We start from the raw sequence: 23,499 nt of genomic DNA on the forward strand, positions 1-23,499 counted from the left end.
AGCATTACTAGCAAAACGTTAATCAAAGGGTTCATATATTTTATAATCTTTATATATATACAAAGATTCGTGAAAAATGAAAAGGCAGAGAAAGAGATGGTAGGCACCAAATACATGCAGAGGATCTGGGCAGTTACCACACAGGAAGCCCTGAGTTTCCTAAGAGCCAATCACTCCCTTTACCACTTGCTTCAATGCAAAGAGATCTGCACACAATTATATTTCCTAACAAAGAAGTTTTATCTAACATATTTGAATGTTTGGTTTACTTCTTTGGTCATTACAGCTGATCTAGAATGACAAGATACTAATTCTAGTCCTAATACAAACAACTGTGGAAGGCTGCAACTAACTCACATTACAACCTAAAAAGATCAAGCATGGAAAAAGGCTCACTTAACTGGCATGTCCCAAAGCAACTCACACCTCCTACCATACCTACCACTCAGGAAAGAAAAACAAGAAAAGAAGGTTAGCAATTATTATATAAGTGGAATGAGCCAACTGTTTTTTAATTTGAATTTAATGCTTTTGGTGCAATACACTGAAGAAATCATACCATAACTCTTGAAAAGTTCAGGCTGTTTGAGAGGCAATTCAATAATCTCTCTAATTGCTTTCAGCTGACTACTTAAGCCTCCTATCATGTCATAAGTTACTTTGAATTGGTTGTCTTGCTCTTTTGAATTTGTACAAATCTTTGTAAAATTGACTCTTGTAGTTGAAGAAATAAAATAAAAAATATCAGTGTTGCACTTTGTTCCCACACATGATGACTTTAGCAATCTCTCTTCATTGACAAGTTGCTCATTTCCTCCTCTGGCTGACTCAAAACTACATTTAAGTCCTGGGACTTCCCCTAGTCCAAGTCTGCTGCTGTCCCCAGGACTCTGGGTAACATCCGACAAAATGTCACTAGCTTTATTTATCATTCTGTCATCTACTGGTTTGCAGGGAGTACTGCTTGATGTTGGGTCCCGAGGCTCTTCCAGATCTAACTGGCTTAGCTGTAGGGATACATCCAGGGTACTGGTTTCTATGCTGGACTGTTCACAGGCCATTCCCTGGGCATCAATGTCAGAGTCATTCTGAGGCCTTCTCAATATCTTGCCATCTGTCCCTTTCACTCGCAACACTTGCAATTTGCATGGTCGTCCGTAGAATGTACAATACAGAAAGTTGCCTGGTAAAACAATCTTGCCATCTAGAAAATAATTTTTTAAATATATGTGTTAGCATAGCTTTTCACCCATTTCATGTTTAAACAGTAATTTATTCCATCTATTAACAAAACTGTCTGACTGAAAAGACTAAATCAAAGGTAAGAGTATTAATAAAATAGTTGCCGAAAAAGAGACAATTCTCATTTGATAGAGCACTGTCTGGAGACAGAAGGACAAGATAATTCTTTACAATTCTCCACACTCAATACATCTAGGATTCTATCCACTGTATCAACGAATAACCTGACAGTCCACACCCAATAATAAATGAACCTGAAATGGCACACCTAACTAGTACTCCAAGATAACATTTCTCACTGGAAAAGAATACAAAGCTCAAGGGTTAAAAGTCTCAGTTCTCCCACTGACTTTGTCCACAGATAAGTCATATATTCTCTCCAATGCTCAGCGGCCAATTAACTGGGGAGAAAAAACTTCCCATCCCAAAAGAACATGAATTCATTGAGAACACTCTCCATATTATGTTGAAGAAAATTATGATCTATACAAGACCTCAAAGACACATTACTTTATTTACTGCTACCTTGCTTCTTACAATTTAAAAAACTATTTAAAATATATGCCTCACCTAGTTTTCTCAGAAGACAACCAGTCAGTTGTTCTTTATTAATATCCACATTTTTGTCACTGTAAAGGGTGGGGGAAATAGAAATCAGCATTAAGTACACCAGAAACTAAATGTAATATAAAATTACAAGTACATGGCTGTAATACAGACCTAGTCAAAAGAATAATTTACAAACTGGAAATGGTTCATACAATTTGGGAATGATCTGTGCTTCTCAGATACTTCTTATAGCCATGAAAATATCATTTGCAATTTGCTGTCCTAATGACTTAAACTAATGTTCTTCAAAATACTGAATACCATCCATTAGTGGATCATGAAATCATTTCAGTCAATCCCATCCAGCATTTTTTTTTTTGATAGAATACAAAATGTCAAAGTATATCACACATAGAAAGGGAAGATACTGCTTAGAAAAGCATTACTTCCTTATACATACACATCTTACACACACACATCTATATACTCATGTTTACAGCTACACATGTGAGTGCGTATGTGCCCTGTATCTGTGGATGCATGCATACACTGAATCACAATGAAATGTATTTTTTATTGTGTGTCATAGCCAAAAACATTTGAAAAACACCAGCCTGAATTAATCATTCCATTTCTGAAACTGCCTAGCTTGGAGAAAGGCTTTTATTAATAGCTTACTTCATTCCCTTTCTATAATTTATAAATTAACTTTCAGGAAAATTAAGTCCTTTATAGGATAGGACATGAAAAGGTAGAAATAAGAAAAAAGGAGAGTAATAGCATAATGGAATTTAATCCAGAAGGGGAAAAATGAGAACCCCTTCTTCTACTAATGACTATCTTCCTAGAAGGTTGCTTGAGTACAGGAAGTAGGTATATCTAAAAATCATTACACTTGTAAAGAGACACGTCCTTGGAGAGTTCTCAGAATATGTGCATTTTTCCTTCTTCCCCACATGCAAGTAGCCCATACCAGCAGAGGAGGCCCACAGTTGAGAGCTCTGCCAGAGATCAGTGGAGAAGCAATAGTTTAGCTCAGGAAGAGGTATATTAGCAGACCCATCTGGTCCAAATCTAAGCCTTGTTCTCCAAATACTTTATCAGCAAAAAACAAAACCAACAAAGTCAACTTCATTATTTGTAGATTCACCTACTTGCTAAAATTTATTTGTAACCCTAAAATCAATACTAGCAGAGCTTTCCTCGTCATAGACATGCAAAAAAATTCGAGTTGCTAAGCACTTTCCTGGCTGAGGCTGAGAAAGTACTCTTGCTTCAATTCTCTCAGAGGTAACAAGAGGATGGAGAGTGGAGACAGTAGGAGGCAGTGCAGTGTACAGCAAAAAGTCCCAGGTCTTGTGCCAGCTGGAGATTTGAATTCCAACTCTGACATCTCTTAGTGAGGTGGCCTCAGGCAAGTCACATAACACTTCTAAACTACTGCTTCTCTTTTATACAATAAAGAAGATAAAATCTATCAGAATTAGTTGCTTTAAGATTATAATGTATATAAGACATACATATTTGTATATTAAATATGCACTAAACATATTAATATTAGTATATATTGCAAATAATATACATTAAATATACATTTAAATATAAACCTAGGAGCAATGGTTCAGTATTTGCTAATGTAGTGTTCACAGCAACTTTATAGCACATACTTGCCGCTAAAAATGAAAACTGACTGCATATTCATAAAAAGGAGAGAGAGAAAAATAGAACAAGAAAGAAATTTCAAATCAAAGGTACATATAGACTATGTAGGAAGTTGTAGCTCCTTTAATGCTTAAATTCACTTCTGTCTATAGAACTCTGAAACCAGTTATACTTACTTAAATCATTCCTATTTATTAAACTCTGAATAGAAGATATTTAGAAATATGTGTAAGAAGAGTAAAAATACTGAGTTTTGCTTTTAAAAAAAGAATGGGTGCAGATAAAATCACTTCCACTAGAAGGAGCCCTAACCTTACTAATAAAACTCAGAAGCAACTGAAGGATTTAATCAGAATAAAATTACTGATTCTTCTGATTGGAAATTAAGTTTCTTATCTAAGCTCTGTTGCCACATTTAAAACACAAGATTTTTTTTTAGTAAAATTTTAAAAACCAAGCTTCCATTTAAAACATACAGTTCCTCTGTAGTAGACAACTGTTACCACCTAAGACTGCTGTGCCCTGAAGAGGTCACACTAGTTAGATATCAAAAATTCCAGTCAACTGGTGACTGCAACCTGCAGCACTGTTTCAGAACAGTCTAAAGATTAATACTGTTTAATCTGAGTAGAACTACTACCTAACTCACAGAGCCTATTTCCTCATCTTTAAGAAAGGGACAATATGGGCACCTTGCAGGAGAATTAAATGAGAGAAGAGGGGAAAAAGTGTGTGTGCCTGTGTGTGCTGGTGCACAACACATGTTGAGTTCTCTTTTCCCTCTTCCTTTTATTTTATTGTTAGTTAAAATGTTATTAATTCCTCTGAAAAAAGTTTCCTGGTTTATAAAAAAATATGATGACGCTCAAGCCTGTAATCTACAAAAGTAGCAACAGAGACAAAAACATAATAAAATCAAGCTAATGAGGGGCACCTGAGTGGCTCAGTCGTTAAGCGTCTGCCTTCGGTTCAGGTCATGATCCCAGGGTCCTGGGATCCAGCCCCGAATCCGCCTCCCTGCTGGGGGGGGGGGGGGGGGAGCCTGCTTCTCCCTCTGCCTTTGCCCCTCCCCCCTGCTTCTGCGCACGCACTGGCGCGCACTCTTTCTCTCAAATAAATATTTTAAAAAATAAATAAAATCAAGCTAATGATTGTTAAATGTTTTGTGATTCTTGCATATAAACACACCCCCCAAACTGTTAGTAAGGTAGTATTAAAGTATCAAAAGATGCTTTTTGTAAGCAAATTTTGGTAAGACTTGCATATGCAAACTGAATTACAATCCTATTAGATACAGAGTATCCAAGAGGATCAGTGATAAACGTTAACTGTATTGATAAGGTGATTCAATTAGTCTTTGGTAAGGGACTATTTCAAAGTCTGACAGAAATAACTGTTTTATTAGATTGAATAATCAACGAGTTAAAATATATAAACGGGTACTTTGCTTGAAGTCCTTTTTTTTTTTTTTAAAGAGTTATTTATTTGAGAGAGACAGAGAAAGAAAGCATGAGCACATGCATGAGTCAGGGGAGGGGCAGAAGGAGAAAATCTTCAAGTGGGCTCCCCACTGAGCCGCAGAGCCAGTGGGAGGGTGAGGGGCTCACTCTCATGACCCATGAGATCACACCTGAGCTGAAACCAAGAGGCGGACACTTAACCGACTGAGCCACCTGGCGCCCCTGGAACAGTCTTGATTAAAACTTGTTTCTTGCCTATTAACAGTACTCTACTCCCTCCTTTACAACAGCCGTGATTACACCGTAAAACAAGATAAAAACTATTGTTAAATATACATCAATACTAATTCCTCTCACCTAAAATATCAGGGCATACTCTAACCAGAGGACATTAGAGAGTCTCTAGTTCATACCTTAGGTGGACTCATCTAGCTTGTGCTGCCTAATACAGTAGACCACTAGCCACTCGCCATGTGTGGCTATCACGCGCTTAAATGTGGCTAGTCCAAATTGAGATGCACTACAAGTGTAACATACACACTGGATTTTCAAGACGTAGTTTGAAAAGTATCAAACTTTTCAAATATTTTCAAACTTTTCAAATATTTCACCAATTTCATTTTCCTTCTTAAATGTGACTACCAGAAAATGCAAAATTACATATGTGGTTCACATTTGTGACTCTTGTTCTATTTCTACTGGGCAGCACTGATCCAGACTGTCACCAAAGAAAAGAGCCAAACCTGAGTGCCAGGTCCATTTCCTCAGCCTGTAGCAGAGCACCCAACAATGGCTGGACTTGGATGGCATCACCAACCTTCACGTCCACATTCTTCTGTGTCTTTTCACTCAGGCCAATCTTACCTCCAGGAAATCCTGCCACAGGCCAGGCCGTATAGACCTGCCCAGAAGACAGGAAATTAAAATATGAGAAAATAAATATTCATAGAGTATCATTAATTTATAAAGCAGAAAACTAAGCACAGCTAAGCATATGGATCTGCAAAACACAGTCCTTAACCCCAAGGAGTTACAATCTGAGAAGTCAGAGAAAAAACTTTTAAGATAAATATTATATCTTCTTGTGAAGATTAGGAATGATCCCACAGTGAAAACGATTTGAAGATTTGAAAGGTAATTTAGGAAAAGAGACAAAGGCATTAACATGTAATAAGAAGAAAACAGGAAAAAATACTAAAGACAAACTAACTGTAAGGTAATCCAGCCTGGAACGTAAACTACATCCAGGAAATAGTGAAGGACCTGGCACAAGAGCTTCATGAGAACCTGGATCTCATCAGACTTAAATGTTAAGGGAGAGAAGCAAAGACTTCCAGTTCCAAATAGTGGGCTGAGCTCATACATTTGTAGTCTTCCACAAGACACAGCAAAGGACTTTTTTTTTCTTTTTAAGAACAATGAAAAGAATGAGCGGTATGCCATTCAGCACATAACAGATTTCAAATCATTTTCAGAGGATCCCACTGGATGAGAGGACCCTGGCTAATGAAGCAGCAGAAAAAATGTCAGAAGCAGAGGCCAGAAGCAGGGCAGAACCAGGAAAGGTTCTGGGCTTCCAGCCTCAAGTAAGATGAATAGCAGCGAGAACAAACAGCCGAAAACAGGGAGGGCAATCAAATATTTGTACACAAAAGAGATGACTTTCATATTCCCAAACAGCATTTCTGTGAAAAAAAATTTAACAGACTCGGGGGGCTAGGGCTGATACTATGTGTGTCACTACCTCCGGAAGAAAGGCCACTCTCTACATTATGACATTTAGGGGCTACTATTCCCAGTATAGTCATAGACATCAAAGGAAGGAAAGGTTTATATAGATGGGAGGATCTTTTAAAATATAGTTTTTCATTTACTACTGCTTTGTTGAAAATTAAAATAAAAAACATCTCAAATCTTTCTCAACTAAGGAAATGAAAAAGACTCTTTTACCTCTTGTTTTCCATCCAAACTGGTAAGCAACACGGGTCGACCTATACATATATTTGCAGATTTCATAGTGTTGAGTCCAAGTTGAACAAGGGAATTCTGGAATGTTTTAGGAACTTTGTCATCTACCAAAAAGGGAAAGAAAATTATTTTCATACTCTTTTATAGCTGAAGTTAAAGTCTGCTTTCTTTGGAGTAAATAAAAATCCTCTATCCACATAACCACATGAATGCACTTACCATACCCTAGAGAAACCACAGTTCCAATCCTCCTTTTTTTAACAAAAAGACTTAAAACGAAACCTTTTTGAGGGTCCATTGACTGACAATATGAGTGCTAACTAAAAAAAGATGTCTTATGGGCTAGGTATTGGTTTTCATCTTTTAAGAAAAATATCTCTAATTTCTTTAAAAACTGAACATACATGAAATAGGCTTCTCATACTTGCATAGTAACCTTTTGCTACAGATTCTAGTTGAGTTGACTACTGGTATTCAAAGACTTGAGCTGGGGAACTGGCATTTAACTCTGGAGGGTTAAATTACATTTCCACTTCTGATCCACAGGATACCAGTCAGATTTTTCTTTTCTAATGCCAAGAATACATGAGTAAGATAATAACACAGGTCTTATTCCTTAGGTAAGCACACACTGACTAAAATGACCATTATTGTTTTCAACTTTTGGCCAAGGAAGGGGACAAGAATTCAGCCCCGCTGGCAACACCTCTGAAAATGATGTGCTAACATGTCCACCCTGCCCCCTCACCTCCTCAAGGTCCACATTTGGTCCTTCTTCTGCTTCTTCCAGCACCCTATACTCCCAGATACTAGCATTTATCATCATAATATACATTCATTTTATAGTCTGACTTTCTCCTAAACCATATGCTGCTTTGGGCACAAACTGGGTCAAATTCATCTCTGTATCTCCAATGCCTAGGAGTGCATCAAATATAGAAGTTGCATAATAGATATCCATGAAATCAATGAACATAGTAGATGACTACACACTATTTTCCTTTTCAGCATTAAAATCCATGAGACACGAAATTTTAACCCATCACAAACTTTGTTATAAAATTTATTATTAGACACATATACCATAATCATAGTTCTCTAATATTAGTGTTCCTTAATAATAAAAAAGAGTGCTGTGAATTCTGTAAGACTGTTGAATCACAGACCTGTACCTCTGAAACAAATTATACATTATATGTTAAAAAAAAGAAGATAGCAGGAAGGGAAAAATGAAGGGGGGGAAGTTGGAGGGGGAGACGAACCATGAGAGACGATGGACTCTGAAAAACAAACTGAGGGTTCTGGAGTGGAGGGGGGTGAGAGGATGGGTTAGCCTGGTGATGGGTATTAAAGAGGGCACGTTCTGCGTGGAGCACTGGGTGTTATACGCAAACAATGAATCACGGAACACTACATCAAAAACTAATGATGGAATGTATGGTGATTAACATAACATAATAAAAAAAAACACAGATATTTTGTAATTTAAAAGGAACAAAGTCAATAAAAGCAAAACCATGTCTAATTATTTTTGCCATTACAAATTAACTACCCAACATATGTATTTTCCTTCTCTCATCAGCTGAACAAATCTAGAAAAACAAAGCATCTCATGGAGCTAAGATTAACAGTACTGAGCATTTATAGAATAAGCATATTTCATAATGAGGCTGAAAAGAAATTCAACTTTCCTATGAGCATTCGGTCTCTTACATAGCATACTCATCAATAATAGCAAAGCATCCTTCTCATGACCTCATACGGTTCAGTGTCTGCCATTTCTTTCTTCCTAAACCTCAATGAATTACCCTTCCCTCTTGATAAGTACCTCACAGGTGTATTCAGTCCTTGGCAATATTCTAGGTTTTCTTCTTCTCTTCCTTCCATCCTATCCTGCACATTCACCATGCACCAGGATTTGACAAATCACAGGTTCTCTAAACACCTCCACTTCCTCCCTATGAAGATCACGATCAAATTCTCATCCACTGACCTTATTTCCTAAAACATCTCCATGCGTTCTCTTACAGCATTCAAATCTACTCAAGCTGTCCTCCAAACAATTCCTTTCACCAGTCCTCATTCCACCATACTGTACTTTAAAAATACATCTCAGCATCCGCTCTCCCCATTAATTAACTATACATTTATTGAACACTTCATGTGCCAGATTAGTAAAGGTAATTTCAAACAACCACCCACTCTTCATTTGTTCATCCAACAAACATTTATTATGTGCCCAACACATGGCAGATAATATGTTAGGCACTAGGGATACAAAGTGAACAGAAGTGGATGGTCCTTGGACTCACAGAGCTTATAATCTAATAGGATGAGAGAGTTCTTAAACAATCACTGAATAACTGTGTAACTGTAAACTAAGATTAATACAATGTAAGAATGACTAAGAGTGCTGAGAAAGCCTATTATGTGGAATCTAATTTGGAAGAAACAATGCTTCTCCAAAGAAGTAATGTTTAAATTTAGATCCAAAGGAAGAGTAGGAATTAACTAAACAAAGAGGAAAAAAAGATAATTCCTGGCAAAGAGAACAGCTTGTACAGAGAAGTACTGGACAGAAGGCAGCACTGTGCATCTGAGAAAAGAGTACAGGCGAAATGGCAGGAGACAAGAAGGGGCCACATAAGACGATCAAGACCTCCCAGGGCAGTAGGCTATACCAAGCAGCAGCTCATTTGTTTTCTCTCTAAGCAAATAAATCTTAAAAAAAAATAAAGTGTTAAAAAAAGAAAAATCCAAGAAAAGATGTACAGCACAATGCTATACAAAGTGTGGTCAGCAAACTATTTGTTACTGGTTCATGATGGGATAAATACAGCAAATAAGAGGTTAGTAGCTTTTATTACAATTGGACAGAGTAATCCTACATCTCCTAAATCCAATAAAAATTTCTATTTTTAAACTTATTTTTCTAGTAATTTCTTTTTTATTGTATTTTACAACAGTGCCAAGCTGTGACATATATATATATATATATATATTTTTTTTTTTTTTTTTTTTGAGAGACAGAGTGAGCCAGCGAGAGAGAGCACAAGCTGCAGGAGGGGCAGAGGGAGAGGGAGAAGCAGACTCCCCTCTGAGCAGGGAGCCCGATGCGGGGCTCAATCCCAGGACCCTAGGATCATGACCCGAGCCAAAGGCAGCTGCTTAACCAACTGAGCCACCCAGGCACCCCAATATATCATATTTTAAAAAACTTTCCCTACAGAGTTTGAGTAGTATTGGCCTAGAAGGCACCTGAACCAAGACTCAGAAATAGTATAAGTCACAAATATAAATTAGAAAATGATGAAAGTATAGATGGAAAACTCTGGACATTGGATGAACTTGACAAAGAAAGATTTATACAGAGAAAAAGAGGGTTTTAGGACTAAGAATTGAGGAACTTAGCCATTTGGCAGCCAAGGAGAAAATGAGCCTGCAAAGGAAACTGAAAATCTACCTACCAACAAAAGGATGGAGAAAAACTAGGAAAGTTTAATGGCACATAGCCAAAAATTAAAGTGTGGTTTGTTTGGTTTTTTTTAAGATTCTAATTATTTATTTGAGAAGCGAGAGAGAGTATGAGCCAGGTGGAGGGGCATGGGGGGAGAGAGAAGCAGATTTCCCACTGAGCAGGGAGATCCATGAGGGGCTTGATCCCAGGACCCTGGGATCATGACCTGAGCCAAAGGCAGATGCTTAACCTACTGAGCCACCCAGGTGCCCCCCAAAATTAAAGTGTTTTAAGAAAAAGGAAACGGTAGACAATGCCAAAAGTTGCTGAGAGGTCAAGTAAGGGAAGTAAAGAAAAACTGTCCATTATATTTATCAACATGGAGATGATCAGTGACCATGACAGGGACAGTTTCCATAGAATGATGGGATAGATGTCAAAACTTAAATAGGCTAAGGAGTAGGTGACAGATGAGTAGGCAGAGACTACTCCATTTATGAAACTTGGCAATGAGCTACACCTGGCTGGCTCAGTCAGTAGAGTATGCGACTCTTGATCTCAGGGTATTGAGTTCAAGTCCAACGCTGGGAGATTACTTAAAAATAAAATCTTAAAAAAAAAAAAAGAAAGAAACTTGGCAATGAAAGGATGGAAACAGAGAGGGTGGTGGTAAGAAGAAAATGTGGAACTTTTGTTTTGATTTAAGATGTAAGAGAAATCAGGTTTAAATTTCAAGGGAAGGATCCAGTTGAAAAAGAGATTATATATTCAGGACAGAACAAATTATTCTCTGATCCCTAAATGAAACTGAAAACACTGTGTTAACTCTAAGATTGTCATTAGGTTGTGCATTAGACATAAAATTCTTGCCACACAGTTTAACTGGTGTTCCATTTTTTCAAAGCTATAACACAGCTTCAATACACAGAAGCTTTACCAATTAACTTTTCCGATAAATCCATTCTCCTAACTCAAGGGAGCTGTGATCTAGGATAAGGGCTTTAAAGTCAAATACCGCCTGCCACTGGGTACCTGCGGAACCTGGAGCCAATTACATTAACTATTCTTTTTCTGTGAAATGGGCATAATAATACATTCCCATCTTCCAGGGCTTCTATTAAAGTTAAATGAGATATGTGACATACCCAACCTACTGATAACAATACTATGTAACTGGTAGCTGTTATTAAATATCAGAACCTGTGTAGTAGAAGGAAAAAACCCTAAAGCCTTTCATTCTTAGAGACACAGCGATATCTCTCAGGAAGGATGTATCCACATCTTTACTGAGTGTTTAGTTTTCTGGTGTATATATATCCCATGCTCGCTACCTTTAAGCAATGTTACAGTTAAATATGTCGTTAATCTTAAACGAGGCAAAGTCGTTTCAAGTGCAACTTACAAATTCAAAACAATTTACAAAAGTGATAGCGTGACTTAATCCACGGATAAGCCGTTTCTGCCTAACTTCTCCAATGCAGGCACGGCTTCGGGTGTACGAACTTGTGTGCCATTCTCACACCCGTGTCTCGCCCAATTCTCAAATGCCTCTGCACCTTAAAGGCGGCATCGCTAGGTCTACGTTCTTCTCAGGCTGCGCCCCCTCGGCCTCAGGTCTCCCACCCAGAACAATTTACCCTTTTCTAAGAAGTTGGTCACCACCAGAATCCCGGCCGCTGCCGCCGTGCCTGGCCCGGCAGAAGGAGCCGAGGGCCCCGAAGGAGAGGAAGCAGAAGAAGGCGAGGTTGAACCATTCTCTGCGCTTCGGTTCAGCCGTTTCCTGTTCTTCTTGGAAGACATGATCAGGAGGCAACCTAGAAAAAGCTACCGCAAAGCCGGCTCAACGTGCTCGGGTCCCTGGAAGAAAAACTTCCGGGGCAGAAGTCAGTGAGACTCCGCCCTGCGCCGTAACACCCCAAGTGGAGCGCAGTAGAAAAAGGGAGACGCGAGCATTTTCAGACCCCGCCATCTTGGAAGAAGAAGTTCTGACTTTTGCAAAGGAAGACGGATTATGTGGACACAAGCGTCATTTAGATTGTAAATTCCTGAAAGGATTTTTTTGGCATCTCTGCCCGCCTTTCCCATCCCATCCCTGAACAAACGTCTGTTGACTTAAACTAGAAAAAGAAAGCGGTGGAAAAGTTTCTCTCCGGCTTTCCTGAAACCGGGCAAATTCCTGAGAGGAGCTGGTGAACAGGACTGCGCGGTCCCTTCCGTACAAAGCTAAAAAAAAAAAAAAAAAAAAAAAGTGGTAACAGCCCAACTCGAGATAGATGGGTGGCACTCTTCTAAAGTTTACGGTAGAGACCTCCGCTCTGGAACTCAAAGGAGGGTTACTTTAGGGGCCGAGCTAGTGGTGGGACGCGGACGCGTAAATGCTGCCACTACCAACGGGACGTTTTTGGCGCGCTGTGCTCTTGCGGACCTGCAGCGCAAGGCTCCTGGGGCACCACTGGGCTTCCGGCGGTCCGGGTTGCAGGTGGAACCCTCCTGTCGGAGCGGAAGAACTGCGGGGAGAGCTGGACAGATTCGGGGGCGTCTCAGTGCGCCTTCCGCGGCTCGGCGCACTGGACCGCCTGGACGCCGCCTCATTCCAGAGGGACTTGCAGGGCAAGTGTTCCTGGGCCGAGGGGTTCCCTGGCTCCGGAGACTTTGTAATGAAGTAACCGGGGCCCCTGTTCACCTGACACGCTCTCCGCGAATCAAGTACCGAGCCCTAGGGAGAGAGGGCAGGTGTGACCCGTACCAATTTCGCCCCCTTTCGTTCTTGTGTCCCTTGCTGGGAGGTTTCTGGGGCGGTTGGGTGAAATGGTAACTATCCCAGACTTTGAGATCGGCAGCCCTAGTTTCTGCTGCACTTTCTAGTGTGTGACCTTCGGCAAGTTGTGTAAACTACCATTTCCCCTACCATAAAACCGGTTAGTATCGCATAGGATTGCTGAGGGTTAAGTTGGGTAATGCATATAAAGTGCATATCACGGTCTCTGCCACATACTTAACGCTCAGTAATGTTAATATTATTTCATTATTATTTACTATCATTTACCGAGCCTTAGTTCTGCGGGCACTTTGCCCGAGACAAAACTATACAGGTGGTGGACAATGAGTGGACCAGAGAGATACTAAGTGGTTATTTTTGTACACAAATTAGGTCAGGCTGACGCATCAAGAACTAGAGTTTGCTAGAGACAGAGCAATAAGTCTTTTATGGTTAACAAGGGAGGGTAGTGGGCGGTTTCAGTCTTCAATAAGAAAACTCTCACTCTCCTTGAACCTAAGTCCAAAGAGGAAAGAAAGCTTGGTTGGAGAAGCCTTCAGTTTGAGAGAAGCCCGTGATTTGGTTGGGTTTTTTTCACACTGCCCCTGATGGTTCTTCTATTAGAATTGAAGGCCTAGTACGGAAATTTAGCCATGGAAAGATTCTCTCACTCTAAAAAGAAACTTCAGATAATCTTTATCCTATTGAGCTATTAATAAAGCAAGTGAGCATCACTTGTCAATATAATTGAGCTAGTTATTTCATTCTTTAATCATTCTCCTTCCCAAACTACCTCTTCACTGCATTTTCTCTCCTACTTGTGAATAATTGCTGACTCCAACAATATCAACAGTAGGAGAATCAAGTCAAAATTCATCCTCTAATATATCTACCTATGTGTAGTATAGGAAGATACAGGTATTTATTGCACACACTTGTCACTCATCAGTAGCCAGGTGGTTAAAGCACTTTCTTAGAAAGTCAAAGCTTGAGGGTTGGGTTTAGAGTCACACATCCGGGTTTCAAGCCCCAGATTCTGACAGGTGCTTAGTTGGGTAGAAGGCAAACCACCACTAAAAATATTTGCCTCTTACGTTGCGTACATAAATAATGCCAACCCTAATTACTTTACTGGATACATGTGCTCGAAGATAAATTATAGGAAACTAATTTATAATCTGTGTAGTACCATATACTTTTTATAGTTTTTAATAAACATTTTAATGTTTTAATAAAACATATTGCATTTATGAATTCCTATTGCTAAACACTTTTAAGAACTTTGCAAATATTAATTCATTTAATCCTCATAACAACTCTGGGGTAGATACTGTTACCTTTACTTTAAAGGTGATGGTACTGAGGCACAGAGAGATAAGTAACTTCCCTTGGCTCTAGAATCTGTTCTTAATGCATTATGCTGCCTCTAAGAGCTAGTGCAAATTTTGTTATTAAGTCAAACTAGCTTTTTCACTTGATTAGAATGACTAGGGAGGATATGTGAACTTTCTGAGATAATAGAAATGTTCTTTAGTCTTTATTGGAGTGTGTTACATAGGTGTATGCATATGTCAGAACTCATTAAATGTACACTTAAGATTTGTGTGCTTCACTTTATGTAATTGTACATCAATTTTAAAAAGATTTAAATCAGAGAAAGAGGCGGGCGAGAAGGATCTGACTCCATAGCCCCAAATCAAGAAGCTTTTATGAAAGGCTCCCATGTGTTTGTCACTGTATTAGACCCACTGCCTTTTAAAGAGGTAGAGAACAGGGTCCTCAACGGGGGAGTCACTTACTGCACAGCTGGAGAAGAGGGGGAAAAGAAATTTAACCATTAAATAAATAATCAAACCTTCCCACCACCCACGCACACAATTTGCAAGATTATTTTAAAGATTAAGTGAGGTGATGGATGGAGAAAGTGATCTGAGAAGTTTTTCTAAGACTGCAATATTATTCACCCATAAATTAGGGGCGATAATACTTGCCTTTCAGGTTGTGAGAACGTAATGAGATAATATATGTAGAGTGTCTAGAACTTAGTAAGGACCAAATGTTAGAATCTTTTTCTTCTGGCTCAATCTTAGGTAATAAAATAAGAGAATTTGCAGAAGTCAAAAACAGAAAAATCTACGTTCATCTTGGTATTTAGGAGTAGGAGTAAGAGGTTGGTTAAGTAGCTTTTGGTGTACCTATCTGAGGAAAATTAAGCAGTCATTAAAAGTTTACGTTCATTAATTTTGATGACAGCAAAATGTTTATAATAAGTAGTAAAAGATATGCTGTAAATTATATATGGTGTGATAATTCCAAAATTATATTCATGGAAAAATGTCAAAATTTTTACTTACTTACAAAAATTTTACTTACTGCATGCTAGTAAGATATGAAGTTTTGATTTCTTCATTATATTTTCAGTTTTTTCTAGGACTGGTATACATTATTTAAAAACAAAGTTAGAGTTTTAACCACCGTGAAATTTATAAGCCAAAAAAATTATAACATCTCTTAAAGAAAGTGTAAGTAGAAGCCCATAATAGTCATTTATAAAGATTAAAACTAAGGATGTTAAAAGGAACAGCATTAAAATGGTATTTTATTTAAATTGAATTTTTTTGTTCATTCTACAAATATTGAGCACCAGTTATGTGCCAAGCATTGTGGTCAGGTGATATGGATATACTGACTATACTGACTATTCTCAAGGAATTCAGTCTGATGGAAAAATCACATAAGCAAGGTACTAATTACAGTAAAACATGATAGTTCCCATGCTGTTGATGTGAACCAGAGCGTTTTAGGATTCCTCTCCCCCATCGCTTCCAAGCTAACTACTAAGGGAGGTGGATGTTTTAGGATGGCTTTTTAGAAGAGGTAACACCTGAGATCTTCCACTCCTTTCACTGGAAAATGTTTACAGATTTTTATCCTCATCTGCATTTTAGCTGCAGTACAACAGTGGAGATCAGAAGGTAGGATAGCGGTATGGCTGCATATTCCCATCCTCCAAAGCCGATTTATTGCCCCTGCTGCTTCCCTGGGTTTCCGCTTTCACCATGCAGAATCGGATTCATCCACGCTGACACTGTGGCTGGGAGAGGGACCCAGCAGATTACCAGGATATGCTACACATCAAGTAGGAGTTGCAGGTCAGTTTCAAACTAACAATAAAATTAACCTTTTAGAGGTTCAGCCAATTTTTTCTTACAGCTAAGTGATAGTTTATTCATGTGTAATGAGTAGCTTGATAAAATGTTTATCCTTGGGATTATTAAGGAGTGCTTTAAATAGATGAAGTTTGCCTTATGAATCAGCAGAGGGCAGCACACCAAACAAGTTTGGTGTTTAAGAGGATACCTTTGAACACTTTTATAGAGGTATTTGAACTTCAGTACTCAAATGGTAACACTGAATTGGGCTCAGGGGCTAAATCATTATGGTAAAACATATTAGTACTAATTATGTGAATGTGTAAAATAAAAGATAACTTTTAGGTTAAATTTAAGGTAAAGCAAAGCAGATTTTTTATTTGGACATTACTTCTTAAAGATAATTACATTAAGTTATGGTGCCAAACAGTTGCTTAAGATAGCATGATTTAAGTATATTATGGACTTTTCAAGACACTGATTAACTTCAAAGACATGGTCTTGAGAGATTTGCTTTAGGTTAAGACTGGAGTTCTCAAATTGTAGAGTGCGTCAAAATTACCTGGAGAGTTTGCTGAAAACACCACTGCTGGGCCCCACATCTAAGAGTTTCTGATTCAGTTGGTGTGGGTTGCCAGAAAATTTGCATTTCTAATAAATTCTCTGCTGCTACTGCTAATGTTAATGCTGGTCCCTGAACCATCCTTTGAGAACCAGGGGTAAAAAAAAACTGAAATAGTAAGTCCTTATGACTTAAATAAAAGCAGTATTATATATAAGCTAGTAATTTAATTTTATTTGCCTTCATATAATTTAAAAGCGTTTTTAAAGGTAGTTTGCACCTTTGAAGTTAAAAAGGAGTTGTTCAAGGATGTCTAATGTTTTCTCTATCCATGATCTCACTCCCTTGTAACAAGTAGAGGCATTTAGAAATTTCCATTCAGCTCTACTTCAAAAGACTGGTAATTTGATAGCACCCTCACACTTCATTAGAAAGTCATGCAGATAATTATTAATTCATTGGTATAGACTTTTAAATTAGACTTTTAAATCCAGTTATTACTACAGAATTGGTAATATATGCATATAGAGTATACTATGAAGCACTTGTTTATAACTAAATAGTATGTATAATAGTTAAGATATACCATAGGAGTTCAGGCAATGAGAGATCTGGAACTTGAAGTCTTGAAGTATAACTAGGATATGAAGTGGCTATTAGGGGTGGTAATGAAATCATGTAAGAAATTTTCTGGAAAGGTATAGTGTTTTTTAGGTGAAGGGAAAGTAATTGACATTTACTGTTATAAGCAGCAGAAGGTAGATGTGGCTGGTGAACATACCACCACAAAATATACCACATTGGCATATTGATTATTTTGAGTTCGAGAAACACTAGATACAGGAAGGGTCCTCTGCCTCCCCTTTTTTACCTTAAAGCAGGGCATACATTTTTTGTACCAGGAAGAGGAGACATTCTTATAGAAGATGGGGAGTTGACACCAAGATGAGTCTGTACAAATAAACCTTATTAAAATAACTCTTGTATTCCATTAATTTCCCCCGTATATGTCCTAATCATTTTTCCACCATTTACCTCCTTATCCCAAACCTCTTTTTCTTTTGTCTTGTCATGTCTCCATAATGTATTGCTCTTTGTTGAAATGGTATATATGCCCCTGGGCTTAACCACTTTTTTGGGATTTTCAATTCTTTTAATCAATTCTTCCATCACCACCCCCAGGCCATGTAAATATAATAAAAAAATATATATATATATATACACATATATATATACACACTTTTTTTCTCCATTAATCTGTCTTCTGTCAGTTCAGTTCACAGCCCTAGACATAGAACCTAAGTATTAGAGGAAAAATCTTTCCTTCCCCACACTGGAATGGAGTGAGCTATGGTTTTGTTACTGTTCTTTAAACACAACAAGATTGTATCTGCCTCAGAGCTTTCACACCTATTGGCTCGTCTTCCTGTAGTACTCTTTCCCAGGGCTTTGTTTATCTAGCTTTTTAGAGCTGAAGTTTCTGCTCCAACATCTTCTCAAAATTCTCCCCACCTTCCTGTCTAAAATACAGTCCTCCTGCATCATTCATGGTCCCTTTATCCAGGTCTGTTTTTCTATATAGCACCCACCACAATCTGAAATTATATCATGTACTTAATTTCCCCCACAATAATATAAACTCCATGAAGGCAGGTATTTTATTTGTCTTTTCCACCACTGTGTTGTCAGGTTAAAGACAGTGTCTGGCATAAAGCAGATACTCAATAAATATTTCTTGAATGATTAGGTAGCTCTTCAAGTAGAAACTCAAGTCCCCAGAGAACACAATTGTGTGGGGAAGGGACACGGTTGCACAGTGAGAATACCAGCTGAGAATCCAGACAGACAGTTTTAGGGCTGTGTGAACTTGGGCACTCAAAATGATACCACTCACACGATTATTGTGAAGAATACCTGAGATGATGCACATAAAGCACTTAGCACAGTACCTTGACTAATCATATTATAATAAAAATCTCTAATCCCTGATCTGTGTTTATTTGCCATTTAAGTTGTGACCAGCAGGGGTCGCTCACATTGTGCCTTATCCATGCTGGTTTTGTCTTTGAAGTAAATATTTTGCTCATGTTTATAATTCATTAGGGAAAATTGCAATTTGAGTAATGACAAATTATTAAAATTTAAAAGTAGATTTCCTTGGCATTTCTTTGGCATTCTAACCCTTATAAAGTCCAATTAAATTATAGTTTATGTTTTCCAATGGAAGCCAACATTAATGTTAATTATATCTCACTTAGTGGTTTTCCTTCTTTTTTTTTAAACACTAAAATGTGGAGTTTTCATTTCAGAGAAATTTGTCCTTCCTTGTATTATATATACCTATCCCTTTCTATATTTTATTTCTACATAGCATTGTCACCTCATGTTCTATATAATTTGTTTTCTATTTGTTTGTTACCTTCTCATACACACCAGAATGTGAGCCCACTGAGGATAGGGAATTTTGTTTTGTTTACCACTATGTCCCTAGCACCTAGAAAAATGCCTGACACATAACAGGGTTCAAATAATATATAGAGAACCCATATGTATTATATATAAGAACTCAATTACTATTGAAAGGGTATGTAGAAAATATCTTTTTAACAATATTTCCTCACATTATGTAAATATAAATATTTTTAAATTATAGCATTTAAAGGAATTAATACAAATCATTAAGGTGTCACTTATGTTTTTGACCCAGGATTGTCAAAAACAAATAAATCTTATTTATTTGAGTCCCTAACGTCTAGCCAAATGCAGAGTGTGCTTGCAGTGTGTATATTGAATGTATGAATAAAAGAAAAGGATTAGAACTTAGGACATATATAAAATAAACAATTATCCCAAAGCAATGTATTGGTATGTTATAAAGTCATATGCACACGGGGTTAAAAAAAAAAAAAAAAAAGTAAGTGACTTCAGTGAGATCCTGAACTGAATATTGAGATATTTGAGAGAGCATCAGAGGCACAACCCATGTTCTATATACATAGTGATTCAAGGAATAAAAATGAGAATGGAAAAGTCACTTCATTTATTCAATAAATATTTTTAAGCACTTAAGATTTGACATTAAAATAAATGCTACAGAAGGATAGAAAGCGAAAGATTAATTTATTTAACAATGTACCATCAGGAATAGATAATCTAGAGAAGAAGCTTATGCAGCTGATTATCCTACAACTTAGCATGTGCTAGAACCATCATTAGTATTCCAAGTTGTTAAAAGAATGTGAATAACTGAACAGTCATTTTATTACTGGAGAGATTTTAAAAGTGGTCAGGGATGAAGTGGTACTTGAACTAGGCCTTCCAGGATGGGTACGATTTTGATGACCACAGATAGGCGCATGGAGGAGTCTAAGGTGAATGAAATTACTATTTCTCAATTATCTTTTACTTTTCCCCCAACAGGAGCTGTATTTGATGAAAATACTAGGAAAATATTGGTTGTACAAGATCGAAATAAAGTAAGTTGCTTCTGCTTTTAAAAAAATCTTTTTTTAATTTTAGTATAATTAACCTACAGTGTTATATTAGTTTTAGGTATGCAATATAGTGATTCAGCAAGTCTATATTTACTCAGTGCTCATCACAGTAAGTGTACTCTTAATTCCCTTCCTCAATTTCACCCATCCCTTCACTTACTCCCCTCTGGTAACCACCAGTTTATTCTCTATAGTTAAAAGTCTGTTGTTTTGTTTGCCTCTTTTTTCTTTCATTGTTTGTTTTGTTTAAGTTGCTTCTGCTTTGTAAATTGCTTTCTAAAATTTTCAGTTCTCCCTAGAGAAAAATAAAATGCAGAAATTTTTATATGCTCAAGGAATTACAGAGAGATATTTTAAAAGTTCTTTCTAAGCAGTTATGGATTATTAGGATATTTATTTAATTCCAAAAATACCTATGGAGGCTTTGAAAATGTCAGGATAACCTCATGTTGCTCACTATTATATTATGGCTGCAGAAAAATTATAAATGGCTATATTTAGGTGGGAAGACAACTGTGTTTCTCAGACTGTCAAGAAATTCTTCCATTCATTCAGCATTCATTAACTCCCATTCTGAGCCAAGTGCTGAGAATACAAAGGTTGTTAAAACAGCTGACCTTTCAAGTTTTTACTTCTTTGGATCTCTCTTACAGCCCTATGGACTTTTCCTAGATCTTATCATTACTCATATTGTGACTTAATAATTCTTTATTTTAAAATTTCCTTGTTTAATTCATTGTGTGCCTCTATGTCCTGATTGGAAACAATGAGATAGTAGTTAGAGAACAATTTATTTAAGAAGTTTTGCTATAAGGGAAGAAGATAAATGCAGTAGTAATGAGGGTATTTGAGATTAATAGATGAATTTTTAACAACAGATACTAATGCAAGTTTATAACTGAATGGAAATATTTAGTAGGGAAGAATAAACTGATAATGAAGGAATGAGAAAGATAAATGCAGAAGAGTAATAGATTAAAAAAGGTAAAAGAGGATAAAAATCCAAAGCAGGAATGGAAAGACTAGCTGTGAAAGAGAGAGGGACAGTTATTTTCATTCTTAAAAGAGGAAAAACAAAAAATAAGATTTGTGGAGATATACAGATTTAGTGATGGGACAACATGGGAGCTCCTATCTGAGCACTTCCATTTCCCTCAAAGAAATAGCAGGAAGAGTCACCAACTGAGAAAGATGGGAGAGGAGAGGTTATTTATAGATGTGAGGATAGAAGAGAAGGTATAAAATATTCATCTCAGAAAATGAAGGCAACTAGGGAAGTATAGTAAGATTGACAAATGGTGTTAAATGTCCTCTTAGATTTGTGGGTATTATTGAAAATGAGAGGAATCAAAAAGAGTTCTGTGACTTTCTCAAAGAATTTTCAGCTGCTCAGGCACAAAAAAAGGCAAATACTCAGGTTTAACTAGATTAGAATTTTTCCTGGATAAGTATAACGGAGAAAAGAATTAACTATGTTTGTGTAGGAGTAATTACATTGATGAACCATAAAATTTTTTTATTATTAACATATAATGTATTATTTTTTCAGGGGTACAGGTCTGTGATTCATCAGTCTTACACAATACACAGTGCTTACCACAACACATACCCTCTCCAATGTCCATCACCCAGCCACCCCATCCCTCCCACCCGCCTCCACTCCAGCAACCCTCAGTTTGTTTCCTGAGATTAAGGGTCTCCCTCTCTGCTTTTGTCTTGTTTCATTTTTTCCTCTCTTCTCCTATGATCCTCTGCTGTTTCTCAAATTCCACATATCAGTGGATCATATGATAATTGTCTTTCTCTGATTGACTTATTTCACTTAGCATAATACCTTCTAGTTCCATCCACGTCGTTGCAAATGGCAAGATTTCATTTTTTGATGGCTGCATAATATTCCATTGTGTGTGTGTGTGTGTGTGTGTGTGTGTGTGTGTGTGTGTGTGTGTGTGTGTGTGTTTCTTTGTCCATTCATCCATCTGTGGGTATCTGGGTTCTTCCCATATTTTGGCTATTGTGGACATTGCTGCTATAAACATTGGGGTGCATGTGCCCCTTTGAATCACTATGTTTGTATCCTTTGGGTAAATACCTAGTAGTGCACTTACTGGGTCATAGGGTAGCTTTATTTTTAACTTTTTGAGGAACCTTCATACTGTTTTCCAGAGTGGCTGCACCAGTTTGTATTCCCACCAGCAATGCAAGAGGGTTCCACTTTCTCCATATCCTTGCCAGCATCTGTTGTTTCCTGAGTTTTTTATTTTAGCCATTCTGACCTATGTGAGGTGGTATCACTGTGGTTTTGATTTCTATTTCCCTGATGCCAAGTGATGTTGAGTATTTTTTCCATGTGTCTGTTGGCCATTTGGATGTCTTCTTTATTTTTTTTTTTAATTTTTTTAAATTTTTTTTAAAGATTTTATTTATTTATTAGAGAGAGAGAATGAGAGGTAGCATGAGAGGGAAGAGGGTCAGAGGGAGAAGCAGACTCCCTGCCGAGCAGGGAGCCCGATGTGGGACTCGATCCCGGGACTCCAGGATCATGACCTAAGCCGAAGGCAGTCGCTTAACCAACTGAGCCACCCAGGCGCCCTGGATGTCTTCTTTAGAGAAATCTCTGTGCATGTCTTCTGCACATTTCTTGACTGGATTTTTTTGTTTTGGTGTGTTGATAAGTTCTTTAGAGATTTTTGGATAGTAGTCTTTATCTGATATGTAATTTGCAAATATGTTCTCCCATTCCATAGGTTGCCTTTTAGTTTTGTTGACTGTTTCCTTTGCTGTGCAATAGCTTTTATCTTGATGAAGTCCCAAAAATAGTTTGTTTCTCTTGCCTTTGGAGACGTGTCTAGCAAGAAGTTGCTACTGCCTGTGTTCTCCTCTAGGATTTTGATGGATTCCTGTCTCACAGGTCTTTCATCCATTTTGAGTCTATTTTTGTGGATGGTGTAAGGAAATGGTCCAGTTTCATGCTTCTGCATGTGGCTCTCCAATTTTCCCAACACCATTTGTTGAAGAGACTGTCTCTTTTCCATTGGATATTCTTTCCTGCTTTGTCAAAAATTAGTTGACCGTAGAGTTGAGGGTCCATTTCTAGGTTCTCTATTCTGTTCTATTGATCATTGTGTCTATTTTTGTGCCAGTACCATACTGTCTTGATGATTACAGCTTTGCAATACAGCTTGAAGTCTGGAA

At 37.6% G+C, this 23,499-nt stretch overlaps 2 protein-coding genes across 10 annotated transcripts in view; one reads left to right on the plus strand and one right to left on the minus strand.

The window, feature by feature from the left end:
- Window positions 1-12,178, minus strand: part of AFG2A (AAA ATPase AFG2A) — a 328,111-nt gene extending 315,933 nt beyond the window's left edge. For all 8 annotated transcript variants that reach the window (XR_015767779.1, XM_028102266.2, XM_088021049.1 and 5 more), the window contains exons 1-5: window positions 11,976-12,178; window positions 6,864-6,985; window positions 5,657-5,814; window positions 1,813-1,871; window positions 560-1,204 (exon numbers count right to left, since the gene is read on the minus strand). Coding sequence is in view for 7 of the 8 variants with exons in the window: in XM_028102266.2 (XP_027958067.1) it covers window positions 560-1,204; window positions 1,813-1,871; window positions 5,657-5,814; window positions 6,864-6,985; window positions 11,976-12,138 (1,147 nt within the window). In the remaining variant the exon portion in view is untranslated. The remainder of the gene's footprint in view (window positions 1-559; window positions 1,205-1,812; window positions 1,872-5,656; window positions 5,815-6,863; window positions 6,986-11,975) is intronic.
- A 480-nt stretch (window positions 12,179-12,658) lies between these two features.
- NUDT6 (nudix hydrolase 6) overlaps window positions 12,659-23,499 on the plus strand; it is a 30,732-nt gene continuing 19,891 nt past the window's right edge. For both annotated transcript variants that reach the window (XM_028102285.2, XM_028102284.2), the window contains exons 1-3: window positions 12,659-12,948; window positions 16,045-16,248; window positions 20,231-20,286. In XM_028102285.2, the coding sequence (XP_027958086.1) occupies window positions 12,714-12,948; window positions 16,045-16,248; window positions 20,231-20,286 (495 nt within the window). In that variant the 5' untranslated portion in view covers window positions 12,659-12,713. The remainder of the gene's footprint in view (window positions 12,949-16,044; window positions 16,249-20,230; window positions 20,287-23,499) is intronic.

The sequence above is a fragment of the Eumetopias jubatus genome, unplaced genomic scaffold (genome assembly GCF_037043125.1).
Source record: "Eumetopias jubatus isolate StellerSeaLion01/CBP00866 unplaced genomic scaffold, mEumJub1_p1.0 scaffold_2, whole genome shotgun sequence".
Classification (NCBI taxonomy): domain Eukaryota; kingdom Metazoa; phylum Chordata; class Mammalia; order Carnivora; family Otariidae; genus Eumetopias; species Eumetopias jubatus.